This window comes from Sorex fumeus, unplaced genomic scaffold (genome assembly GCF_029834395.1).
Source record: "Sorex fumeus unplaced genomic scaffold, SorFum_2.1 ptg000035l, whole genome shotgun sequence".
In the NCBI taxonomy this organism is placed as follows: domain Eukaryota; kingdom Metazoa; phylum Chordata; class Mammalia; order Eulipotyphla; family Soricidae; genus Sorex; species Sorex fumeus.
Window position 1 is genome coordinate 627,913 of NW_026606092.1, and position 23,077 is coordinate 650,989.

The 23,077-nt window shown below is 49.6% G+C and overlaps 1 protein-coding gene across 1 annotated transcript in view; it reads left to right on the forward strand.

Annotated features, from left to right (window-relative positions):
- Positions 1 to 3,016: 3,016 nt before the first annotated feature.
- Positions 3,017 to 23,077, forward strand: part of KIF5A (kinesin family member 5A) — a 36,724-nt gene continuing 16,663 nt past the window's right edge. Inside the window, exons 1-11 of the mRNA XM_056117500.1 lie at positions 3,017 to 3,165; positions 16,462 to 16,549; positions 17,276 to 17,349; positions 17,729 to 17,833; positions 18,061 to 18,109; positions 19,256 to 19,311; positions 19,515 to 19,602; positions 19,840 to 19,964; positions 20,945 to 21,049; positions 22,242 to 22,390; positions 22,502 to 22,650. Coding sequence (XP_055973475.1) covers positions 3,037 to 3,165; positions 16,462 to 16,549; positions 17,276 to 17,349; positions 17,729 to 17,833; positions 18,061 to 18,109; positions 19,256 to 19,311; positions 19,515 to 19,602; positions 19,840 to 19,964; positions 20,945 to 21,049; positions 22,242 to 22,390; positions 22,502 to 22,650 — 1,117 coding nt within the window. The 5' untranslated portion in view covers positions 3,017 to 3,036. The remainder of the gene's footprint in view (positions 3,166 to 16,461; positions 16,550 to 17,275; positions 17,350 to 17,728; positions 17,834 to 18,060; positions 18,110 to 19,255; positions 19,312 to 19,514; positions 19,603 to 19,839; positions 19,965 to 20,944; positions 21,050 to 22,241; positions 22,391 to 22,501; positions 22,651 to 23,077) is intronic.

Consider the following 23,077-nt stretch of genomic DNA (forward strand, 5'->3'; position numbering starts at 1 on the left):
GATGACTCAAAGGACGTCCCTTGAATTCCACCCCGTGGTCCTCACCAAACCCCCACTCCTCCAGCACCTCTTGGAACAATCTGGAACAGTTTACCAAGCATTACAGGTGTACCTGCCCAAACAAAATGAAAGAAAAAAAATGTTTTATACCATATTGGAGACACACTAACACACACGCCAAAAATTCATCATTTTTCATCTGAAATTCAATATGAATGTGCATATTCTGTTCTTATCTGGTAATCTTTTCCTAAACTCAAAAATAGGCAAAATGGTAGCTGTCTAAGTCTGTCCAAATAGCTGTTTGAGCATTTTACCCATTTGATAGTTCTCAGACTTTTGAATTTCACAGTTCAGCAAAATTAAGATGGCAGTTTTTTTCAAACATTGGCATAGTATTGTTACATTTTCATTTTACCAAGTAAGTACATTATGAGGAAAGAAAACTTAATCTCTGCTATTTCCCTCAATACTTAAAACAGTGGGGTTTGGAGAGGTAGGCCAGTAGGGATTTGATCCAAGGCATTCCATACAGTTACCTGAGTCCCACCAGAAATTATACCTAGGGCTGGAGCAATAGCACAGCGGGTAGGGCACTTGCCTTGCACGCGGCTGACCCTGCTTGGATTCCCAGCATCCCATATTGTCTCCAGGGGTAATTCCTGAGTGCAGAGCCAGGAGTGATTCCTGTGCATCGCCGGGTGTGACCCAAAAAGAAAAACAAACAAAAAAAAACAGAGATTATACTTAAGCACAAAGTCAGGAGTAAACTCTGAACACAACCAGTGTGTCCCAGGCAAAAGAATAAAGAAAAAAGATCTTCTTTTGGAACTTAAGAAATTGAACTTTATGAAAAAATTATGTTGAATGTCTGTTTTTTTGTGGGATGGGGTGCATACCTATGAATTCCTGTCTCTCACCCTCACTTTCTGTGGACTTGCATTTGAAACGCCTTCACTTAGAATATCATCTTGGATCCCCTTGAGGCCCAGGCTGGGATGTTTCCAAGGATGTTTCCTGAGCAGGGCGGATGCTGCAACACTTAGAAATGGTGCCAGACCAAGTGACTGGAAAGTTGTCTATCTTCCTGAGTTTGAAAATTGTCATTTTGTGCATTTTCTTCTGGCTCATTCCCAAGCCCTTCTCTTCTTTTCCGTAGCTAGCCCTATGTCCTTCCTATCCAGTTTCTTAGTCTGGACCCTTTTCCTTCAGTTTCTTAGGAGTGAAGGTGGGAACTGGTGAGGTAGTATAGCAGGTAAGGTGCCTTGCATGCAGCTGATCCAGGTTCAATCTCTGGCGCTGCATGCCATCTGCTGAACCCCACCAGGAGTAATTCCTGAAAACACATAGAGCCAGAAGTAAGCCCTGAGCACTGCCAGGTGTGATCCAATAAGAGGTACAACAAAAAGTCAAGGTGGGGTCTGGAGCGATAGCACAGCGGGTAGGGTGTTTGCCTTGCATGTGGCCAACCCGGGTTCGATTCCCAGCATGCCATATGGTCTCCTGAGCACTTCCAGGAGTAACTCCTGAGTGCATGAGCCAGGAGTAACCCCTGTGCATTGCCCCGTATGACCCCCCCCCAAAAAAAAAAAGTCATGGTGGATTAGAAGTATAGGTCCAACTAGGAAATCCTATGGTTGAGCTCTGATTAGTTATTCCTTGTCTGGCAAGGTCATCATTCTCTCACCCTTGCCTCAGTTACCTTAGACACTTACCAAAGGGTTGCTAGGTAGAATCTCCATCCCCTCCTCCCTTTTCCTATCAATCTGCTCCTCCCCTTGGCCTAGTGCCTCAACTCCTGCAGTCTGCCTCTCTGTTGGCCAGCAGAGGCTTGTGGTGTAGAGAAAAATCAATTTGGTCAGCTTCGAGGTGGTTCTACCCCGGGGCTGCATCAGGATTCTGACCTGAAAGGAGAAAGGACAAAGAATCTCTAGGCTTTTTATTTTATTTATTTTTTATTTTGGCTAGAGACAGGAAAGCAATAGAGAAGAAACGGGTCGAGATGTTGGAATTCGTCAAGAATAATTGGCATACGGTGAATATACAAAAGGGTGATGAAACCTACCTGTGCCCCTAAAACAGACAGCTGCCCTAGAGATTCTCAGAGCCCCCCTGGGCTTACCGGCCCAGCGCACATCCACCCCACCGTTCCTTAGCTTTCAGACTCTTTTTCTCTTGCAAATATGCTCCTGCTCACCTCCATCCCTGCTCTCACCTGCGAGGCAAACCTGAGGACTTTATTTGCTTTTGAGTTCAGCTGGCACAGGATGGAAGTTTGTCCTCCCAAGGCGGAGCTGCCGTGTATGTTGGGGAGACTAGGGAGTGCATCTTTGGAAACAGAGGGACAAGGAAATAGCCGGAGCCTGCTCTGACACTTAAATGGGACCTGACAGCATCTCCCCAGCGGGAGAGGCAGCTGCCCAGGAAGGCGGAGTGGGCTGGGCATCTCTGCCAAGGCAGAGGGGAAGAGGGGATGAGAAGCCTGCCGATCCTTCGGACGGACGGGGTGGCAGAAACAGGCAGGGCTGTTGACTCCTCTCTGGACAGGCCCGCCCGGCCCCCTGCAGGGACCAGGAGCTCAAGGGAGCGCTGACGGGTCAGGGATGCGGGGCGTGGGATGCCGTGAGCCAGTCGGGCGGGGAGAGGGTGACGGCAAGGTCAGGTCGGAGGGTGAAGGAGTCGGGGTGGGGGGGCGGCAAGGGGCCGCGGGCCGCGCTGGACCCCGCGCGGGAAGCCCCGCCCCTCCTCGGGCGCGGCCCCGCCCAGGCCCGCAGCGCGGCGCTGCAGCGCGAGGGGCGGAGAGGCGGCGCGCGGGGAGGACCAGACGCCCAGGTCGCCCGCATCCCGCTAGCGCAGGAGCCAGCCCGCGCCGCCAGGCCCTGCTCCCCGGCCCCGCCCGGCCGCCCCACCCGCTCTCTCGGCTCCGGACCCGAGCTCCTGCCCTCCGCCTCGCCTCGGCTGAGCGCCCCCTCCCCGGGAGCACACGAGCACCCCCCCAGCGCCAGAAGTGCCCCCCAGCCCCGCGCCCGAGAAGCGATGGCGGAGACCAACAACGAATGCAGCATCAAGGTGCTCTGCCGGTTTCGGCCCCTGAACCAGGCCGAGATTCTGCGGGGGGACAAGTTCATCCCCATCTTCCAAGGGGACGACAGCGTCGTTATTGGGGTGAGTGGCGCCCCGGAGGGAATTTCGGGAGAGGGCGGGGGGCGGTTTCCTTCCCCTCGGCGGAGCTCCTGCCCCCTCGTCCCCGCGCCCCCTCCCCGCCCTTCGTCCTCCATCCCGTTCCCCGCAGCCCCTCCTCTCTCTGCATCAGGCTCTCTGGGTGTGGCCTGGCCCGGCTCGCGGCCCAGGCTCCGCAGAGTGGGAGGGGGCTACTTCCCCGCCATCAGGGGTCCCCAAGCCCCCTTTGCTGTATTCTGCACCGTCCCCACCCCCTGGAGCCGGTCCCGTGTTTTTCTGATGTTTTTCTTTTCCCGTAGAGAGAGCGCATCTTCCCTTTGTTATTGGCTCGGATCTCCACCCCCACCTCCAAGGAAGGGAGGGGGAAGACCAGTGGATGGGCGAGTTGCCGGGGTCAGGGGCCTCTCCGGCGGGTTAAGCGAGCGAGGGGGCTCTAGGACCGGGCCCTTCATCGCCCCCTGAAGTATTGCAGCCAGGAATACTTGGGTCTGATGAAAGATTTTCTTCAGAAATACCCTGATGCCACACCCAGGTTGGGAGTAGTTTCTGGGGTCCTAAGAAAATGTCTGCCTTTTCCTGCACCTCCTAAGTGCAGTAGTAAGAACATTTCAGACATACCAATTCCTCCTAACAAGTACAGATAACTAGACCTTGAGACCCTAGTAAGTACTTGCTTATTTTTTCGTTCTCTGGATGATCCAAAGGTAAAAGGAAAAAGAACCCAAGCAGCAAGCCACTTCTACTAAATCAGGACAACCCCTACCAATGGAGGAGATCATATTAAGGAGAACTGGTATTTTTATTGTATGCGGCCACTCTGAAAGTATTAATTCCCAAACCAGCATTCCAAAATAGGTATTATATCAATGTTTCCATTTTACAGATGAGGAAATTGAGAGGCCCAAATATATTAAGAGACTTTCTCAAGGTCATACTCCTCATTCATGGATTCAGACCTAAAACTCGGACTCCATAGCTCACGTGTTTTCCTCTATCACACTGCCTCTGTAGATTTCTGTTCCCGAACTTTCTCTGTGATGGTCAAAAAGGAATTTCTTGGAAATTTCTCACTCACCACTCCTTTTTCCCTTTGGTAGCATCAAGAGCATGGGGAGAAAGGTTCTAGGATCAAATTCAGTGGGATTTGCGGTGCCCCGGAGGAAACAGTAGCCTGTTGGAGCAGGGAGGGGCTCATGTGAATGCTGTGCTCAAGGTCAGGGAAATTTGTGATGGATCTTGAATCTGCAGCGCTTGGTAAAAGACATGCTCCGTCAGAGAATGAAAGCAGGAAAGGGGACCTGGGCCCTCTGAACCAGAGAGAGGAACTTGGGGTAAACATGCTTAGGAAGAGATCAGCTTCCACGTCCTGTCTCACCACACTGAGCTCACACCTACTGAAAACTCAGAAGGATGCTCTGCTCAGCTGAGGTGTGGGTGTGCTTGACAGAGAGGGTGGCTGTCTCTGCCTCAGGGACCACGGGCCTTGCGTTCTGGTTAGTTTTGCTCAGCCCAGCCAAACTGAAACTTGGGATGGCCTGGGGGTCTCCTCTGAGTATTGGGGACAGCAGGCTCTGCATCTCGGGGTCCTCCTGTACCTAAAGGCTGAGGAACAGGAAGGAGGAGGTTCGAGGGGCACGGCTTCCTTGCTTCAGGAGAAGTCTGCTTACCAGGTAAGTCTGAGCCAATTCCTTTAGTCGTTCTCAGCCACTCTGGTATGGGTGTAGGGCTTGAGGAGAAAGTTGTTGGAAGGAGTTTTTGTGTGTGTGTGTGTGTGTGTGTGTGTGTGTGTTTTGGGCCACACGGACTATTGCTGGTGTGGGGTCATTCCCGGCAATACTGGGGAACTGTGTGCCGTGCTTGGGCTCAAATATGGGTCTTATGTATGCAAAGAATGTGCTTCAGTGCAGCGCTTCCTTCCCCCTCCTCCCTCCCTCCTTCCTTCCTTCCTTCCTTCCTTCCCCTCCTTCCTTTTTTTTGCCATACCTGGCTATGCTCAAGGCTTACTCCTGGCTCTTTGCTCAGGATCACTCCTGGTGGTGCTCAGGGGGTCTTGTGTGGTGCCAGGGATTGAACTGGGGTGACTGCGTGCAAGGCAAGAGCCTTACTCCCTGTAGTATCTCTCTGGCTCCAGCTCCACAATCCGGATGTTCCAAGTGCACTGCAGGTGAAAATTGTATAAATGGAAGACCAGGCAGGAGACCGGAGACCAAACAGGAGGACAGGGGACAGCAGAAAGGAAACAAGGTTGAAAAGGGGCTGTGGTCAGAAGAAGGGTAGAAACACTGCTCCAGTCAGGCCATTGAGCTGTCTCTTCAGCCCAAGAAGTGGTTGGATCTATATCATTTTCCCCAGCTAAATAAATAGGAGAGATGGTGGAAAATGGGGAGGCAGGAGACATGAAGAGAAGCCCAGGGGCCCCTGATGGTTTTGATTCTGCCCTGGTGCCATGCCTCTTACTTCCTGTCTGTTTTTCCGGATCTTCCTTTTCTGTCTGCTTTGTCTCATTCTGTGTCTTCCCTCACAGTAGCCCTTCGATCTCCTTTCAGTCTCTCGCTCCGAGACAGATACTTATAGGGGCCATTTTGTCTGGGGCAGAATTCTTGAAGCTTGCCTTCCCAGTCTTCGTTCCTCCTTCAGGAGCATGAGCGCCTAGAACTGAGGAGATGGCAGAGTCCCCACAGTGGAAGAAAATCTCCTACCCTCTCTGCTCATCCCTCTGCTAGCTTCCTGGGGCAGGGCAGTGTGAGAGAGAGTTTCTGAGGAGTTAATGGCAGCTGCTTCCCTCTGCCTGGGAAGGTGAGGGAAGGACGAAGGTGAGAGAGATGGCTCCAAGTACAGCCCCTGCTCCCTTCTCCCTACTTTCCTGCAGCCGGCTCGGGCATCACAGTCTCCAGTGTTCCTGGACGTCTTCTCTTTGGAAGAGGCAGGGAGAATAAGCTGGAGTGGCAGCTCTGTGAGCCTTATTGCTCCCCCAGCCCCACCCTGGACTTTTTCCCAGAAATCTGATGTTCAGTAAACGCTAATGGCCTGGGTCATAGTAGAAGGGTATCTGAGTCATAGCCTCTGTTTTTTTTATTTTTTAATTTAATTAATTAATTTATTTATTTTTGCCTTTTGGGTCACACCCAGCAATGCACAGGGGTTATTCCTGGCTCTGTGCTCAGGAATTACCCCTGGTGGTGCTCAGGGGACCATATGGGATGCTGGGAATTGAACCCGGGCTGGCCGCGTGCAAGGCAAACGCCCTACCCGCTGTGCTATTGCTCCAGCCCCAGCCTCTGTTTTTTGTATGTAGTTTTGCTCTTTTTCTTTTCTCTCTTGGGACACTCTTGCAGTGGCTCTCTACCCAGGGGCTCTAGAGCCACCTCCAGGGGCTCCCATCTGCAGGGCTGGGGCTCTACCACTTGAGCCACAGTCTGGACTGTGCTTTTGGTTTTTTGGTTTTGTTTGTTTCAGTTTGGGAGCCACACCTGGGGGTGCTCAGGGCTTACTTGTACGGGGTGCAGAGGATTAAACCTGGGTGAAAGCTCGCAGGGCAAGTGCCCTTCCCACTGTACTAGCTCTCCAACCCCTGGTCTTGTGGTTTTTTATCACTCAGTATCCATTTTCTGCACTGCATCCCCTTAAGTGCCTCTGTCTTTCTCCACCTGCATCTTGGTGTGCAAAAGTGCCTGTTGTCTAGGAAGTTGCATTTATACAAGATGTGGGAGGGAAATTGGTAAGAGGGCCCCCACCTCATCCTCTCTTCATTCACATATTCACTGCAGTGGTTGAGGAAGGAAGGTCCTCCATTCCCTCAATCCTTAGGTGGGTTCTTAAGAAGGAAAAAAGAAAACATAACAAATCTAGGTGTATCATTTGGAAGGCTGGGATGACTCCTATAGGATTTTTGGAGTAGAGTCTTATTATTTGGAGTGATTCCGTTAATATCTGAAGAAAGGAAAGACAGGTGTACTCTTAGCTTTGGGGGGAGTCTCATGAAGAAAAATGGAGACGGGAGTAACGTTCACTGTGGCCAGTGTCTTTCTAGTATTTCCATGGCAACAATCCCCAGGGGTGTCTCCATGGAAATCAGGCCCGATGCTCCACATCTAGGCTCTGCAGAGTACTTTCCTGCGGCTGGAGAGGTGGGCCATCTTGGGCTCTTCATCTCAGGTCCTCCCCTTAAGATGTAGTCAGTGTTCATAACGGAAAATTTCCAAAAGGTGCTGGAGTTCCAAATAGGAGACCATGGAGTGGGTCAAAGGAGAACAGGGAGCTCTGGGCTGCAGGACTCTGAGTGCTGGAGTTGCTGTGGGTGCAGGGAGAGTGAGCCCAGGGGCTTTTATCCGCGCTGCACCCAATCAAGGGGTCATCCATTGCCTCAGTGTTGCAATGGCAGGTGAGAATGGCTTTTTGAGTAGAATGAATGGGAGAATCACCTGCTCCAGGAATTTGGATTAAGGTTCCGAGGAGGAGAGGAGAAGGACTTTAGTTCTTCCCAAAAATGTTTAGGGAAATATCTGAACTCGGGAAGGCGGGGAGACACTGGTGGGGAAGAAAAGGTCATGGTAAGGAACCAACACAATGATGACACTTTAGTTCTTGGATCACTTTGGAATTGTCAGTTTGAAATTAGATTGTTTGGGTTTAAGATGATGCTCTAGGGAAGAGGCTGGAGAGACAGTACAGCAGGTAGGGAGCTTGCCTTGCACACGGCTGACCTGAGTTCGATCCTTGACATCCCATATGATCCCCCAAGCTCTCCAGGAGTGATCCCTTGAATGGAGAGCCAGAAGTAAGCCCTGAGCATAGCCAGGTGTGCCCCCCCCAAGAAAGAAAGAAAGAAAGAAAGAAAGAAAGAAAGAAAGAAAGAAAGAAAGAAAGAGAAATAAAGAAAGACATGCACTGTGAGTCTCAGCTCCATGGCGAAGGCAAACTACCTTACCTTTCCACATCTATAAAATGGAGTCAAAGCACCTACCTCATAGGATTGCTGTGATGATGTGGTAATGCATATAAGCTTTTCAGCACAATGACAGACACAGTAAGCTCCTGGTGAGAATCTGGTGTTACTGTTGTTTTGTATATGCCATCTCTTCGGAATCTAGCCTTTGAACATAATTGGAAATGGTTAACATTATCCCCTCCAACTGATTGATTTGTTCAAACATCCACATCTATAATATCTTTTTTGCTTTCTTTTTTTCTTTTTCCGTCAGTATCAGTGTTTATTCAACAAATAGTTAAGAGGAAGGTTGGAAGATGACTCAAAAGACCTGGAGTGCTTGATTCCTCTGTGCTTGAGGAATGGTCCTGAGCACCACCGGCTGTGGTCCCCAAACCAAATACTTGCGAACAAGAACTATACATGGTGTCAGGGATTTTAAGGGAGTCCCTGCCTTTAGGTGGTTCAGTCTGCAGAGAGTCTGAACAGAGGCCTGAGAAGTGACCTCAAAAATGACTTTTGCAGGCTGGAGCGATAGCACAGTGGTAGGGCGTTTGCCTTGCACGCAGCCAACATGGCCAACACAGGTTCGATTCCCAGCATCCCATATGGTCCCCCGAGCACTGCCAGGAGCAATTCCTGAGTGCATGAGCCAGGAGTAACCCCTGAGCATTGCCGGGTGTGACCCAAAAAGCAAATAAATAAATAAAAATAAAAACTTTCTTTAAAAAAAATGACTTTTGCTAATTGGATATCAGCTCCCACAGATTCTGAACTCCTGCAGAACCCCTCTGCAGCCTAGTATAGTCTGCCTTAAGTAATGTTATGTGTCATGGGGCACATAAGTAATAGTGATGTTTCCTATGTGGGTAGGAAAAGTAGCAGTCCACTGATCAAGTTTTTTTCAGAAAAGGTATGACAAGGGACTGGAGCAATAGCACAATGGGTAGGATGTTTGCCTTGCATGCAGCCGACCCGGGTTCAATTCCCAGCGTCCTGTATGGTCCCCTGAATGCAGAGCCAGGAGTAACCCCTGTGCATTGCCGGCTGTGACCCAAAATTAAAAAAAAAAAGGATGTGACAAAACATGGTGCCACAGTGACAGCTCACAGGGCTGGAGCACATGTTTTGCACATAGAAGGCCCCATTGTTTGGTTCTCAGCACCATATGAAGCACTGGAGTGCTTCCAAGTGCAATCCCCACCCCACAAGCCTCAAGTAGCTCCTGTATGCTACAAGGCGTGGTCCTTCTCCACACACAAAAAAGGTTGTGGGAGGCTGGAGAGATAGTACAGTGAGTAGAGCCCTTGTCTTATGACTGTCCAGTTATGCTCCCCAGCATCCTGTATGGTCCCCTGAGCACCATGAGGAGTATGCTCTGAGCATTGCTGGGTGTCGCCCCAAAACCACACCAAACAAGCAGAGCATATGTGACAAAACAATATGACAAATTGAAGATGTTATATATACATATATGCGTATGTATATATACATAGAATATGTACATTATGTATATATATATATAGAGAGAGAGAGTAGTGAGAGTGTTGAGTGTTTGGGGGCCACACCCAGCTATGCTCAGGCGTTACTCCTGGCTCTCTGCTCAGAGGTCACTCTTGGTGATGCTTGGGGAAACTTATGGGGTGCTGGGGATTCAACCTGAACTTGCCATGTACTAGGCAAGAGCCATACCTGCTGTACCATCTTTCAGGTCCCAAAGTAATTTATATTTTATTTATTTTTAATTTTTATTAGTGAAACACCATGAGGTACAGTTGTAGACTTACAAATTTTTGTGCTTGGGTTTCAATTATACAATGATCAAATACCCATCCCTCCACCAGTGCCCATTTTCCACCACCACGGGTCCCAGTATCCCTCCCACCCCCCATCCTCCCATCTCACCTTACCCCTGTGGCAGGGCATTCCCTTTTGTTCTCTCTCTCCTTTTGGGTGTTGTGGTTTGCAAAAATAATTTATATTTTAATGGAAAGAAAAGAATTTAAGATTAAGAAATGAAGAATAGGGTCAGAGATCATTCAAAGGGTTGGAGCTCATTCTTCGCTTGTGGGACCCTGGATTTGAGACCCACTACTTTCTAGACCCTTAAGAACTGCTGGTATGACCTCAAAACAAGACAAAAATAAGAAATAATAAAGAATAAACTAGGGGCTGGAGCGATAGCACAGCGGGTAAGGCATTTGCCTTGCACGCGGCCAACCCGGGTTTGATTCCCAGCATCCCATATGGTCCCCCAAGCACCTCCAGAAGTGATTCCTGAGTGCATGAGCCAGGAGTAACCCCTGTGCATCGTCGGGTGTGACCCCCCAACAAAAGAGAATAAACTAGACGTTTATTTTTGGTGCCAGAAATTGAATTCAGGACTTCACACACACATGAGGCATATGCTCTGCCACTGAGCTACATTCCAGCCTCGCTTGTGGAAATGTTTTTTTTTGTGGGGAGATCCTCCCAAGTGGCTCTCAGGGCGCACCAGGGCCCATCCCAGCAATGCTGGGCCAATCTGGCCAGCAGTTTGGTACTAGGGCCTGAGGATGTGGTGCTGCTCGGGCCCTGCAGTTCCAGGGACCATCAGTCATGAAAATATTTTCCCATTATAATTCTAGAAACGCATCATCCTCCAGTCCCTTCCCCCCACCCCCCAGCCCAAGGGGGGGGGAAAGAGGTGGTTTAAGCAAAAATTACTTCAGCACTTGGAGAGCGCCCCCCCATTCCAATGCGTGGACAGCACCCCTTTGGGATCCTATAAACTGGGAAAGCTAGGGGGACAGAGAGAGAGAGAGAGAGAGAGAGAGAGAGAGAGAGAAGGTGGTGGTGGTGTGTGTGCTCGCGCACAAGCGTGTGTATGTGTGTGTGTGTGTGTGTGTGTACCTGTGCTCCCCGAGGGGAAGAAGGGAGGGGCAAGACTGGCTTGAGAGTTATATTTAATCCCTGTTGGCTCCCTGCCTGGCTTCACGAAACTGGCTGGAGATTATTGGTGGAGAAGAACTGAGAGTCATCAGCCTGAAATATAATTTTGTTTGTGTCTGTTCTTGGCCACTGGATGAGAGAAACATTACATTAAAGTAGATTCCAATTTAAGAACGAATACATGTTTTTAATATTTAATATAACTAGATTGTAACACTAATATATTATGTAAACAAAATTCAAAACAAAATCCAGTGGAAGAAACTCAGAATTTTTCAAAATTCTTTCATCCCGATAAAAACAATTAGCAGCTTAATGTATTGATTTTTAATGACTTTTTTCATATAGACATGTAATAATTTTCTTTAAAGTTTAATAATACAAAATCAAATATTTTATTAAAATAATTTTGTATCATTATTCTTTTGGAATTGCTTTTTTCACTAATAAAATGTCTTTTTACATTTACCATTTACACTTTTTTTCTCTCCTGTTTTTTGGGGGCCATGCCCAGCAGTGCTCAGGGCTAGCTCCTGGCTCTGTACTGAGAGATCACTCCCAGCAAGAGTAACCATACGTGGTGTTGGTGATCTAACCTGGGTCAGCTGTGTGCAAGGAAAGTGCCCTACTTGTTGTACTCTAGCTTTGGCCCCCACATTTATTTACTTGTTTGTTTTGATTTTTTGGGCCACACCTGGCGATGCTCAGGAATTACTCCTGGCAGGTTCGGGGACCATATGGGATACCAGGGATCAAACTCAGGCTGGCCGGGTGCAGGGCAAGCATCCTACTTGCTATACTATCTTTCCAGTCCATGCCCCACATTTAAAAATATTTAATTTAATTTTGTTTTGGGACCACACCTGGCTGTGCTCAGGTCTTACTCCTGGCTCTGTGCTCAAAGATTATTCCTGGTGATGCTCACAGAACCATATGGAGTCCTCTGGGAATTGAACCTGGGTTGGTCACATCCAAGACCAGTGCTTTACCCACTGTAGTATCTCTCTCGCCCCCTAATGTTTAATTTGAAAATAAGCCTTACACATGACAAAATTGAAATGTTATAATAGGGTCAAGATAGAGAAGCCAGAGAGATAGTACAGTGGATAGGACACTGTAAATTCCTATTTAATTCCAGGTGTAAAGCCCTATTTAAGAGCTATTATTGCAAAATTTTGTTTTCATTTTTGTTTTTGGTTTTGGCTGCAGGGGTCACATTCAGAGCCTCATGCATGTGAGTTATGTGATTTGCTTCTGGACTGCAACCCAGTTCAGGATCGTGTCAGCTGATGTAATAGCTGGAAGAATTCCACATAGACACACACAGACACACATATATGTAAATATGTTTTTTCTTTTGCTTGTTTTGGGTCATACCCAGCAGTACTCAGGGCTCACTCCTGGCTCTGTACTCAGGGATCACTCCTGGCAGGGACTGGGGGACCATATGGAGTGCTGGGGATTGAGCTGCAAGGCAAGCGCTTTACCTGATATACTATTGTTCTGGCCCTATTTGGGGATTTTGGGGACACACCTGTCATTACTTGGGGGACCATCGGGCGTTCTGAAGATCAAACCCAGCCCAGCCATGTACAAGGGAAGTGCCTTACCCTGTGTGCGGTCTCTTCAGCCCTCTCTCTATAGTTTGATTTTCGTATAACCACTACCCAGATTAAGATCTAGTGTTGTCTTGCGCTGCCTTCCACTCAGTGCCACTCTGAAGTAACTTCTGTTCTAACTTCTGTCGCTACGGAATTTAAGTTTCATATAAAGAAATAGTGCAGCATGTGCTACTTTGTGTGAAGAATTTAACTCCGCACACTAGTTATTTATTTTATTCTTTTTACGGGCTGGAGCGATAGCACAGCAGGTAGGGCGTTTTCCTTGCACGCAGCCAGCATGGCCCACCTGAGTTCGATTCCTCCACCCCTCTCGGAGAGCCTGGCAAGCTACCAAGAGTATCTCGCCCGCACGGCAAAGCCTGGCAAGCTCCCCGTGACCTATCCAATATGCCCAACACAGTAACAAGTCTCACAATGTTACTGGGCCCGCTTGAGCAAATCGATGAACAACGGGAGGACAGTGACAGTACAGTGATTTTTTTTTTACACGTTCCACATTTTATTTATATTTCAAGGTAAGGTAAGGTAAAGGCCCTCCCGTTGATCGTCGATTTGCTCGAGCGGGCCCAGTAACGTCTCCATTGGAGACTTTGTTGTTACTGTGTCTGGCATATCGAATACTCTCGGTAGCTTGCCGGGCTCTCCGAGAGGGGCGGAATTTCAAAATCACATATTCATACATTTATTTCCTCTTTGATTGATTGATTCCAGTTAAACTTATATGCATGGTTTATCAAAGACTGTAAACAAATATTTACCATGTTTATTACATGCAACACATAGAAATGACTTTTAGCAAAAATTCATTCCCTACAATATTATTATTATTCTTTCTATTTTATTTTATTTTTGCTTTTTGGTTCATACCTGGCGATGCACAGGGGTTACTCCTGGCTTATGCACTCGGGAATTACTCCTGGTAGTGCTCGAGGGACCATATGGGATGCTGGGAATCAAACCCAGGTCGGCCATGTGCAAGGCAAACGCCCTACCCGCTGTGCTATCACTCCTGCCCCCCACAATATTTTTTATATTAATTTTATTCATTTGGTTTCTGGGCCACACATGGCAGTGCTCAAAGGTTACTTCTGGCTCTGCACTCAGAAATTGCTCCCAGGAGTTCTCTGGAGGACCATATTGGATGCTGGAGATCAAACCTAGGTCTGCTGTGTGCAAGACAGATACCCGGCCTTCTTGTACTATCTCCAACCCTTCCACATATTTAAAACAATGTTCGGGGGGCGTCACACCCAGCGATGTTCAGGGGTTACTCCTGGCTCTGCACTCAGGAATGACAACTGGCGGTGCTCAGGGGATCATATGGGATGCTGGGAATCGAATCTGGGCTGGCCGCATGCAAGGCCCTACCCACTTTGCTATCAATCCAGCCCCTCCACAATGTTTTTTAAAATTACAAATACAAGTATCAAAACAATCCTGAACTTTTGATATCACTACTAATCAGCACTCATGCTTTAACACAATTTGTGACAATATTCATTTTACCTGCTACTTGAGACTGTTTAAATGGTAGTTTTGACTAAGATAAATAAAGCATGCCCTGTCTGGTTTTCCTTCTTGCGAGACTGGCTTTTCAGAAACATCCATTCTGCCACAGCCATCTGACCCTTCTCATCATTCAGCACATTTTTTAGACTTATTGATGTTCTGTGAGACTTAGTTGAGCGGCTCCCCAGCAGTTCTGAGGGACTAAGGCCCTCACCTTACGATATTCAGCCTCCCGGGTAATGCAGGCCTATGGCTCATTGGTCAAACTGGGGTTGTAGGGGCCACCAGGGCCACCTTGTGGATCTCGGGTCACCAGGTTGCATATTCAACCATACTGGGGACCATGCAGTGCGGGAGATCAAAGTGGGGGCCTCACACATGCAAAGAATGCGCTCCACACCTTTGGTATCTCTCCAGATCCTATTAACGTTCTATGATAGCGTTTTCTTATAGAACTATTTTTAAATTTTATAACGAAATAACATTGATGTGTATCTGTAGGTCATGCATACACAGAATTATAAATCAACATCTGAACTACAGTGTTCACCACCAAAAAATCTCATTCCCACCTATCATTATACAATTGACTCCCTTTATCTGCTTTTCCGACTTCTTCGCCTCCTTCATTTTTAGTAGCCGCTAATTTTTTGTAATCTAAATATTTTTGTTTTATTTGTTCATAAGTTTTCTTTATTTTCCACATGTGAGTGAAGTCATGTGGGGTCTGTCTTTCTTCCCTGACTTGGTTCAGTAGCAAATGAACACCCTCTAGATCTATTCACATTGCTGCAAATGGCGTATTCATCTTTTTGTGCATGTCTTGTTTTGCCTCCCCTTCCCCCCCACCCCCCCTCCCGCCAGGGCGGTTCCCAGCGTAATGTTTGAGCACCAGGCATCCAGCATGCAAAGCATGTGCACTAACCCTTTGAGCTATCTCCTTGATCCTCATCATTTTTTCTGTTTGTTTGTTCGTTTGTTTGGGGGCCACACTCAGCCGTGCTCAGGGCTGACTCCTGGCTCTGTGCTCAGGGATAAATACTGATGGGCTTGGGGCACCATAAGTCAGGGATCAAACTCAGGGCCTGGTGCATGGTATAAACGTGTGTTCTACCATTTGAGCTGTCTCCCTAGCCCATTGAGAAAGATCGTTTTATTTTATTTATTTATTTTTTAATTTTTAATTTTTTTGCTTTTTGGGTCACACTTGGCGATGCTCAGGTTACTCGTGGCTCTGCACTCAGAAATTACTCCTGGCGGTGCTCAGCGGACCATATGGGATGCTGGGAATTAAACCTGGGTCGGCCACGTGTAAGGCAAATGCCCTACCTGCTGTGCTATTGCTCCAGCCCCCAGAGAAAGATAATTTTAAACTGAAAGATTTTTCTTGCATGTTTTTGGGGGCTATATGCCTGCAGCTCTTGGGGGGCACTCCTGGCTCTGTATTCAGGGGTCACTATTGGTGGTGCTCAAGGGCCTACGTAGTGCTAGGGATAGAACCAGGCATGTTCTGTTTCTTCCTGAAGAACATGCACTGCAGCCTTTTGAATGATCTCCCAGACCCTGCAAGTATATTTTTTGTTTGCTTTTTGGTTTGGGGCCGGCAGTGCTCAGGGCTTACGCCTAGCTTTGCACTTAGGGATCACTCCTGGTAGGCTCAGGGGGCCATATGTGCTGCTGGGGATTGAACCTGATTTGGCCCTGTGCAGGGCAAGCTTTCTACCCACTGTACTATTATTGCTCTGGCTCCTACAGATAGATTTTTTTGGTTTGTTTTGAGGCCACACACAGCAATGCTCAGGGGTAACTCCTGGCTCTGCACTCAGGAATTACTCTTGGAGGTGCTTGGGGTATCATATGGGATGCCGGGTATTGAACCTGTGTCAACCACGAGCAAGGCCAGTGCTGCGCTCAGGTTTCAGTCCTGGCTGTACTGTCACTCCAACGGGTCGATTTTTTTAATGTTACCTGACTTCGTTCTTGACTCTCCACGGTGGCCCTGTTCTTTTTCTCCCGTTGTTCTTCTCAGGGAAGGGGTCCGTGCGGTGGAATGCTGAATCATACCAGCAGGACTGAGATCCCTTCACAAGATCTTATGTCACATTCCACAGTGTCATTCCTTACCACTGAAGGCAGGATTCGGCTTTGCCTGTTTCTCGTCCTGCTCAGCCCCACCGTCGTCCCCGCACGGAGTTAAAGAGTGGTGCCTTCCCAGCTGATGGGAGCGAGGTGCGGCATTGCCTTCCTCTCTCACTGCCTGCTGATGTTTGCTGTCTTTTGTTTCTGCCCCAGGGGAAGCCATATGTTTTTGACCGCGTATTCCCACCAAACACGACTCAGGAGCAGGTGTATCATGCATGTGCCATGCAGATCGTCAAAGGTAACGTATTAGTAATAATGAAAATATCTTGGCAATGCTGGGGATTAAACCCAGATATCTGTGGGGTGTGTGCTCTGCCTTTGAAGTATACCCCAGATGAATACTTTTTATAATATGGATATATTATTTATTACTTTATTATTTTATTTTTTATAGTGGTGCTGGGGGCAAAGGGTATTGGGGTACTGTGATGCTCAGAAGCCTTCAGGGCCCTGGCCAGTGGTCTGGGGAGCTGTGCAGTGACAGGGACCAAACTCAGGGCCTCACATATTGCTTGGCTTGGACTCGACCACCTGAACTACCTCTCTGGCCCTCAGTATGTATGTCTGTTATTAGTGGGGATGTTTGGGCCATACCCTGCAGTGCTCAGTGCTTACCCCTGGGTCTGCGCTCAGGTTTCGGTCCTGGCTGGGCTTGGGGACCTCATGCGGTACCACGAATTAAACCGGGTTTTGCTGCACATAGGCCAGTCCTTACCCTCTGTACTCTTTCTCTGACCCTGGATGTAATTTTTGGACTTTGGGACCACGCCCAGCAGTGGTCAGGGGGCTTTTCCTGGCTCTGAGCCCAGCCATCATTCCTGGTGGTGCTCAGGGACACCATCTGTGGTACCGGGGATTTGAACCAGCGTTGGAGGGATATAAGGCAAGCTCCCTGCCCGCTGTCCTGTCACCATGTCGTCTCCCACTTCTCTTCACCAGGCTCTTTCTCTGCGCTCTCTTTCAGATGTCCTTGCTGGCTACAATGGCACCATTTTTGCTTATGGACAGACATCCTCAGGGAAAACCCATACCATGGAGGTGAGGGTTATGACTGCTGTGAGTGGTGAGGAGCTGGAGAAGGTCTAGGACTCTCAGGGAAGGTCTTGTGTCACGGTGGCCTTGTCAGGGGATGAAGGGTTAACCAGGCTGATATTCGTGTGGAAGTTCAGTGGCGCCCCTTCTGCCAGCTGTCCTTCACCCTCCTCCTGTGACTGCGGTTTTCCTCTTTCAGTTTGGGGAAACAGCCGCCAAGACAGTCCCGAGAGCCGCCTCGTTCTGTCCTTCTCCCACTCGCAGGGAGTCCGAGCAGTGGCGTCCTCTAACTGATAGTGTTCTTCTCAGCAGTGTCCTTTGTGGCCACCCGAATGCCTCTGACTTGTCTCATTCAGCCTCATGATGGAATAATCTCCCTCCCCAGGGCAAGCTGCACGACCCCCAGCTGATGGGAATCATTCCTCGAATTGCCCGCGATATCTTCAACCACATCTACTCCATGGATGAGAACCTGGAGTTCCACATCAAGGTGAGCGGGGGGTGACTGCCAGGCCTTCTCGGAGGGGGCCAGAAGGGCTGGGAGGGAGCGTCTGGTAGGAACCCATGGAGAGCCCGGGGGTTCCCTCCATTCTTCACGATATTCTCTCCTGCTCCTTCTTGCCACTCCCATCGCTTCATAAGGCTCACGTTAGCTGGAGATCTCCACACCAGATTTCAGAGAGGCCGTCTTGATATCTCTCCTCTCTTCCTACCCAGGTTTCTTACTTTGAGATTTATCTGGACAAAATTCGTGACCTTCTGGATGGTGAGTGGTGATGAATGCCAGGGGTGGCGCGTGGGAGGGGGGCCGGGAAGAGACATCTCACGTAGCTCTCGGGATTCGGTACTGTTGGGTAGGAGGTGTAGTGAGCTCACGCACACACACGTATCTGTCTCCCTCGCTTCCACTCACCAAGGGTTTCTCAAAAGTGGAAGAGTCAGGGGCCAAAGGGAAAGTGCTGGGATTAGGCGCTGACCCTGCTTCAGATCGCAGCAACACTAACAACCCTCCAAGATCTGCTCGGCGTCACTTAGCACAGGACCAAGAATAGCCCTAGAGTTCTGCTGGATGTAGCTCCAACACCAAAATATAAGAATCAAAACCAAGACAAAAAACAAACTGGGGCGCATATGCTGCCCAAGCCCATGTGCTGCTTGCGCCCACGTGGCTGAGCACATGTGTTGCCCTAGCATGTGTGTTGCCCGCATCTCCCTTCTTGAGGTGCGTACTTTCACGTCTAATGCTGGGATGTGTGTAGGGGCTCTCTCTACCCTTGTTCTCTACCTTGCACATGTTCTCTCTTGAGAGTGTTGCGCTCTCTCTCTCTTTCTCTCTTTTCTTTCTCTCTCTCTCTCTCTCTCTCTCACACACACACACACACATACTCCCCCTTCACACCTTCAAAACCCCTTCAAATAAAATTTGTTTTACTTAAAAAAAAACTGTTTCTTTTTTTTTGTTTGTTTTCTTTTCTTTTCTTTTCTTTTTGGGTCACACCCAGCAGCAATGCTCAGGGGTTACTCCTGGCTCTGTGCTCGGGAATCAGTCTTGGCGGTGCTCAGGGGATCATATGGGAGGCCAGGGATTGAACCCGGGTCAGCTGCGTGCAAGGCAGACACACTACTTGCTGTACTATCGCTCCAGCCCCAACAAAAACAACTGGAAGGGTCAAAAGATGAGCTCAGGTGCCCAGACCTATGGAGAAGTGGTCTGGAACAAGCTGGAAGCAGAAGCATTGCAGTGGATCATAGAGGGGGAGAAATGATCTTCGGCACACACCAGGGCAGAGACTTCACAGGGGCATCCCCTCCCTTTGCACACAGAAGGCGCTACCAGGGGAGCACACTGCAGGGGACAGGGGGCTGGCAATGGAGGTGTTAGCTCTGCTCAGTCTCTGTTGTCTTGATTCAGTGACCAAGACAAACCTGTCTGTGCACGAGGACAAGAACCGGGTGCCATTTGTCAAGGTAAGAGTGTGGAGTGAGGCCCTCTGGGGAGCCAGTATATTGAGATCCTGAATGTGAGGAGAGGGTGGGCGCCTTCGATGGGGGGAGGTTCGCCCAGGCCTTGGAAAAAGACATTGCCTTGGAAACGTGCTCGATCAAGGGTACTGAATAGTTTCATCTGTGGATCAAGAGTCCATGGGTCACTGTCCCTTCGCCCCCTGCAGGGCTGCACTGAGCGCTTTGTGTCCAGCCCCGAGGAGATTTTAGATGTGATTGATGAAGGGAAGTCGAATCGTCATGTGGCTGTCACCAGTAAGTGGGGACACAATTGAGTCGAGGCTGGTCCAGCTTCGGTGCTGTACCCTGTTGGGTGGAGGGACTTGAGACTGATCAAGGAAGATTGTCACCCCAGGGGAGGAAGGACACTGGTCTGTGTCACCCTGCTGCTGGCAGAGGGAGCGGCAGGGCGAGTTCCGGTGGCGTGGAGGTGGCCAGGGTGGAGGTTGGGCGCTGAGGCCTGCAGTGCACGGTTTCTGCCTCTTCCCGCAGACATGAATGAACACAGCTCCCGCAGCCACAGCATCTTCCTCATCAACATCAAGCAGGAGAACATGGAGACGGAGCAGAAGCTCAGTGGGAAGCTGTACCTGGTGGACCTGGCAGGGAGCGAGAAGGTCAGGGGCTGGCAGGGTGTGGGACTTTCTTTAGCGCAGTGACCCTTAGTATATTGGCAAGACCATGACTTCTGCTCATTCTGGAGCATCTCATCGTCTGTGACTCACCGTGCTGCCAAGCTCTCCCACCCTTTGTAACACTGATATTTCCGCTCCCTGTGAAGTTGCCTGTTTCTAGGCATTTCCTAGCAATGGAATTGTAGGTACAAGTGGGAGCTGGCCTTCGGCAAGAGAGTTTAGGGGACAAGAAGAGCGATCTTCTCTGTCCTGTTTCCTTACCCCTCTCCTTCCTGGGCTGATTCCTTCTCAGTGGAGAAGAGTTGGCCTTCCCTGATATTTGTGGCTCTGTCTCTCTCTCTCCCTCTCTCCCCCCACCCTCTCTCTGGTGGGGGCGGGGCTAGTGGCACACCCAGTGGTGCTCAGGGCTTATTCCTGTTCTGCACTCTGGGATCACTCCTGGTGGGGCTCAGGGGACCATATTTGGTGCCAGGGATTGAACCCAGATTGGCTGCATGAAAGAAAGGCAACTACCCTAACTTCCTAACTACTATACTATCATTCTGTCCCCAACAGTCTTTTTTCTCCTTCCTTCCTTCCTTCCTTCCTTCCTTCCTTCCTTCCTTCCTTCCTTCCCTCCCTCCCTCCCTCCCTCCCTCCTTCCTTCCTCTTTCTCTCTCCTTCCTTCCTACCTTTCTTCCTTTCATACTTCCTTCCCTCCTTCCTTCCTCTTGCTCTTTCTCTCTCCTTCCTTCCTTCTTCTTTCTTTCTTTCTTTCTTTCTTTCTTTCTTTCTTTCTTTCTTTCTTTCTTTCTTTCTTCTTTCTGCCACGCTCAGCAATGATCAGGGGCTACTCCCAGCACTGCATTTAGGAATTGTTCCTGGTGGTGCTTGGGGGATCATATGGGATGCCGAGGATTGAACACCCGACACGTTATGCCATTGCTCCAGCCTAACACAGTCCTTTTTCAATGCCCTGATAGGTGAGCAAGACTGGAGCAGAGGGAGCTGTGTTGGATGAAGCAAAGAACATCAACAAATCGCTGTCTGCCCTGGGGAATGTGATCTCTGCATTGGCGGAGGGCACTGTGAGTGATCTTCTCCCCCCTCCCCCACTTTCAGCTCTGTCCTATCTCCCACCTTCTCCTAGTACCTCATTGATTCATATCTGATTCTTGGGTTGCTCCATCCCTAGTCACTGCTTTTTTGTTTCGGGGGCCACACCTGCTAGTGCTCGGGGCTTACTCCTGACTCTTCTCAAGAATCACTCTTGGTAAGGTTCAGGGAACCATTTGGGGTGCTGGAGATTAAATCTGGGTTGGCTGCGTGCAAAGCAAGCACCCTACCTGCTATACTATCTCTCCAGCCCCCATGATGCTTTTTGATTCCTCTGTTAAATTTTGTTGATTTTGTTGGGGGCCACGCCCAGCATTGCTCAGAGTGCTTCTGGCTCTGCACTCAGGGATTGCTCCTGGTGACCATATGGGTTGCTAGGACTGGACCTGCATCAGCCACATGTAAGGCCAGCACCCTACCTTCTGTACTCTTCCAGTTTCAGCATCTCATTTATTTATTTTTTCTGTTTGGCTTTGTTGGCCACACCTGGTTGTGCTCAGGGCTTACTCCCTGACTTTGTGCTCAGGGATCACTCCTGGTGGGGCTTGGGAGACCATATGTGGTGCCGTGATCAAATCCAGATCGACCGCATTAAATCAAGCGCCTGACCCAATGTACTGTTTTGCCGGCCCCTTTGTTTATTTTTTTTTAAATGTATTCCCCTTCTTTTCCCTGCTGCCACGGGAGTGACTGGCTGGAGGGATGGGGCGGGGGGGGGAGTTCTCCATTTATAGTGCTTGTACACAGTGGTGGGGGTCCCCAGAACTTATGGTCTCATGATTGCAAGGACGGTGCTTTGCCACTGAGCTATACACCGTGGACCCCTATTTTTTTAGGGGGGAGCATTCCTGGTGGTACTGGAGAACTATAAGGTGCTGAGGATCTACCGTGGGCCTCCCGCATGCAAATCATGCCCTCCAGCCTTTTGAGCTATCTCCCAAATTGGTCCCGTTTTGTTTTGTTTTTCTTTTGAGGGAGCTGCTCCTGGCAATGCTTCAATTTGGGGGTGCCAAGAGCCAGCCCTGGGGGGTCCTCAGAGGGATCATATGGTGCTAAGGAATTAACCCAGGGCCTCCCAGATGCTAGATATGTGCTGACCACTTGAGATATCTCTCCAGCCCTTTTGTGTTTACTTTTCTAAGTCGGGACTCCTTCCTCCCTTAGAAAAGCTACGTGCCATATCGTGACAGCAAAATGACCAGGATTCTCCAGGACTCCCTCGGGGGAAACTGCCGGACTACCATGTTCATCTGCTGTTCCCCATCGAGCTACAATGATGCAGAGACCAAGTCCACCCTGATGTTTGGGCAGCGGTCAGTGGCAGGGGCCCGAACCCCTCACACCGGTCCCTGCTTCTCTCTCCACTCTGTGTCAGGCAGGCCTTAGTGTAGGGCTCATCTCTGCGTTCTCTTCTCATCGCCCAGGGCAAAGACCATTAAGAACACTGCCTCTGTGAACCTGGAGCTGACGGCTGAGCAGTGGAAGAAGAAGTACGAGAAGGAGAAGGAGAAGACGAAGGCCCAGAAGGAGACGATTGCAAAGCTGGAGGCGGAGCTGAGCCGCTGGCGCAATGGTGCGAGGGGATGAGGGGACGGCGTGGGTGTGTGAGGCGAGCAGGAGGCGTTAGAGAGCCAGACGGTCCTGCCTGGGAGCCCTTAGGACAGGGCAGTTCCAAGGACAGCTGGGTTTCTGGAGGGGGACAGAAGAACAGTCATCAGGGGCGAAGGGGGTGCCCAAAGTTAAAGGTCCAGGGGCTGGAGTGATAGCACAGCAGGTAGGGCATTTGCCTTGCACGCAGCTGACCCGGGTTCGATTCCCAGCATCCCATATGGTCCTCCAAGCACCACCAGGAGTAATTCCTGTGTGCAGAGCCAGGAGTAACCCCTGAGCATCATCCAGGTATGACCCAAAAAGAAAAAAAGAGAGAGAGAGAGAGTCAGACAGTCTTGCCTGAGAGGCCTTTGGGACAGGGCAGTTCCAAGGACAGCTGGGTTTCTGGA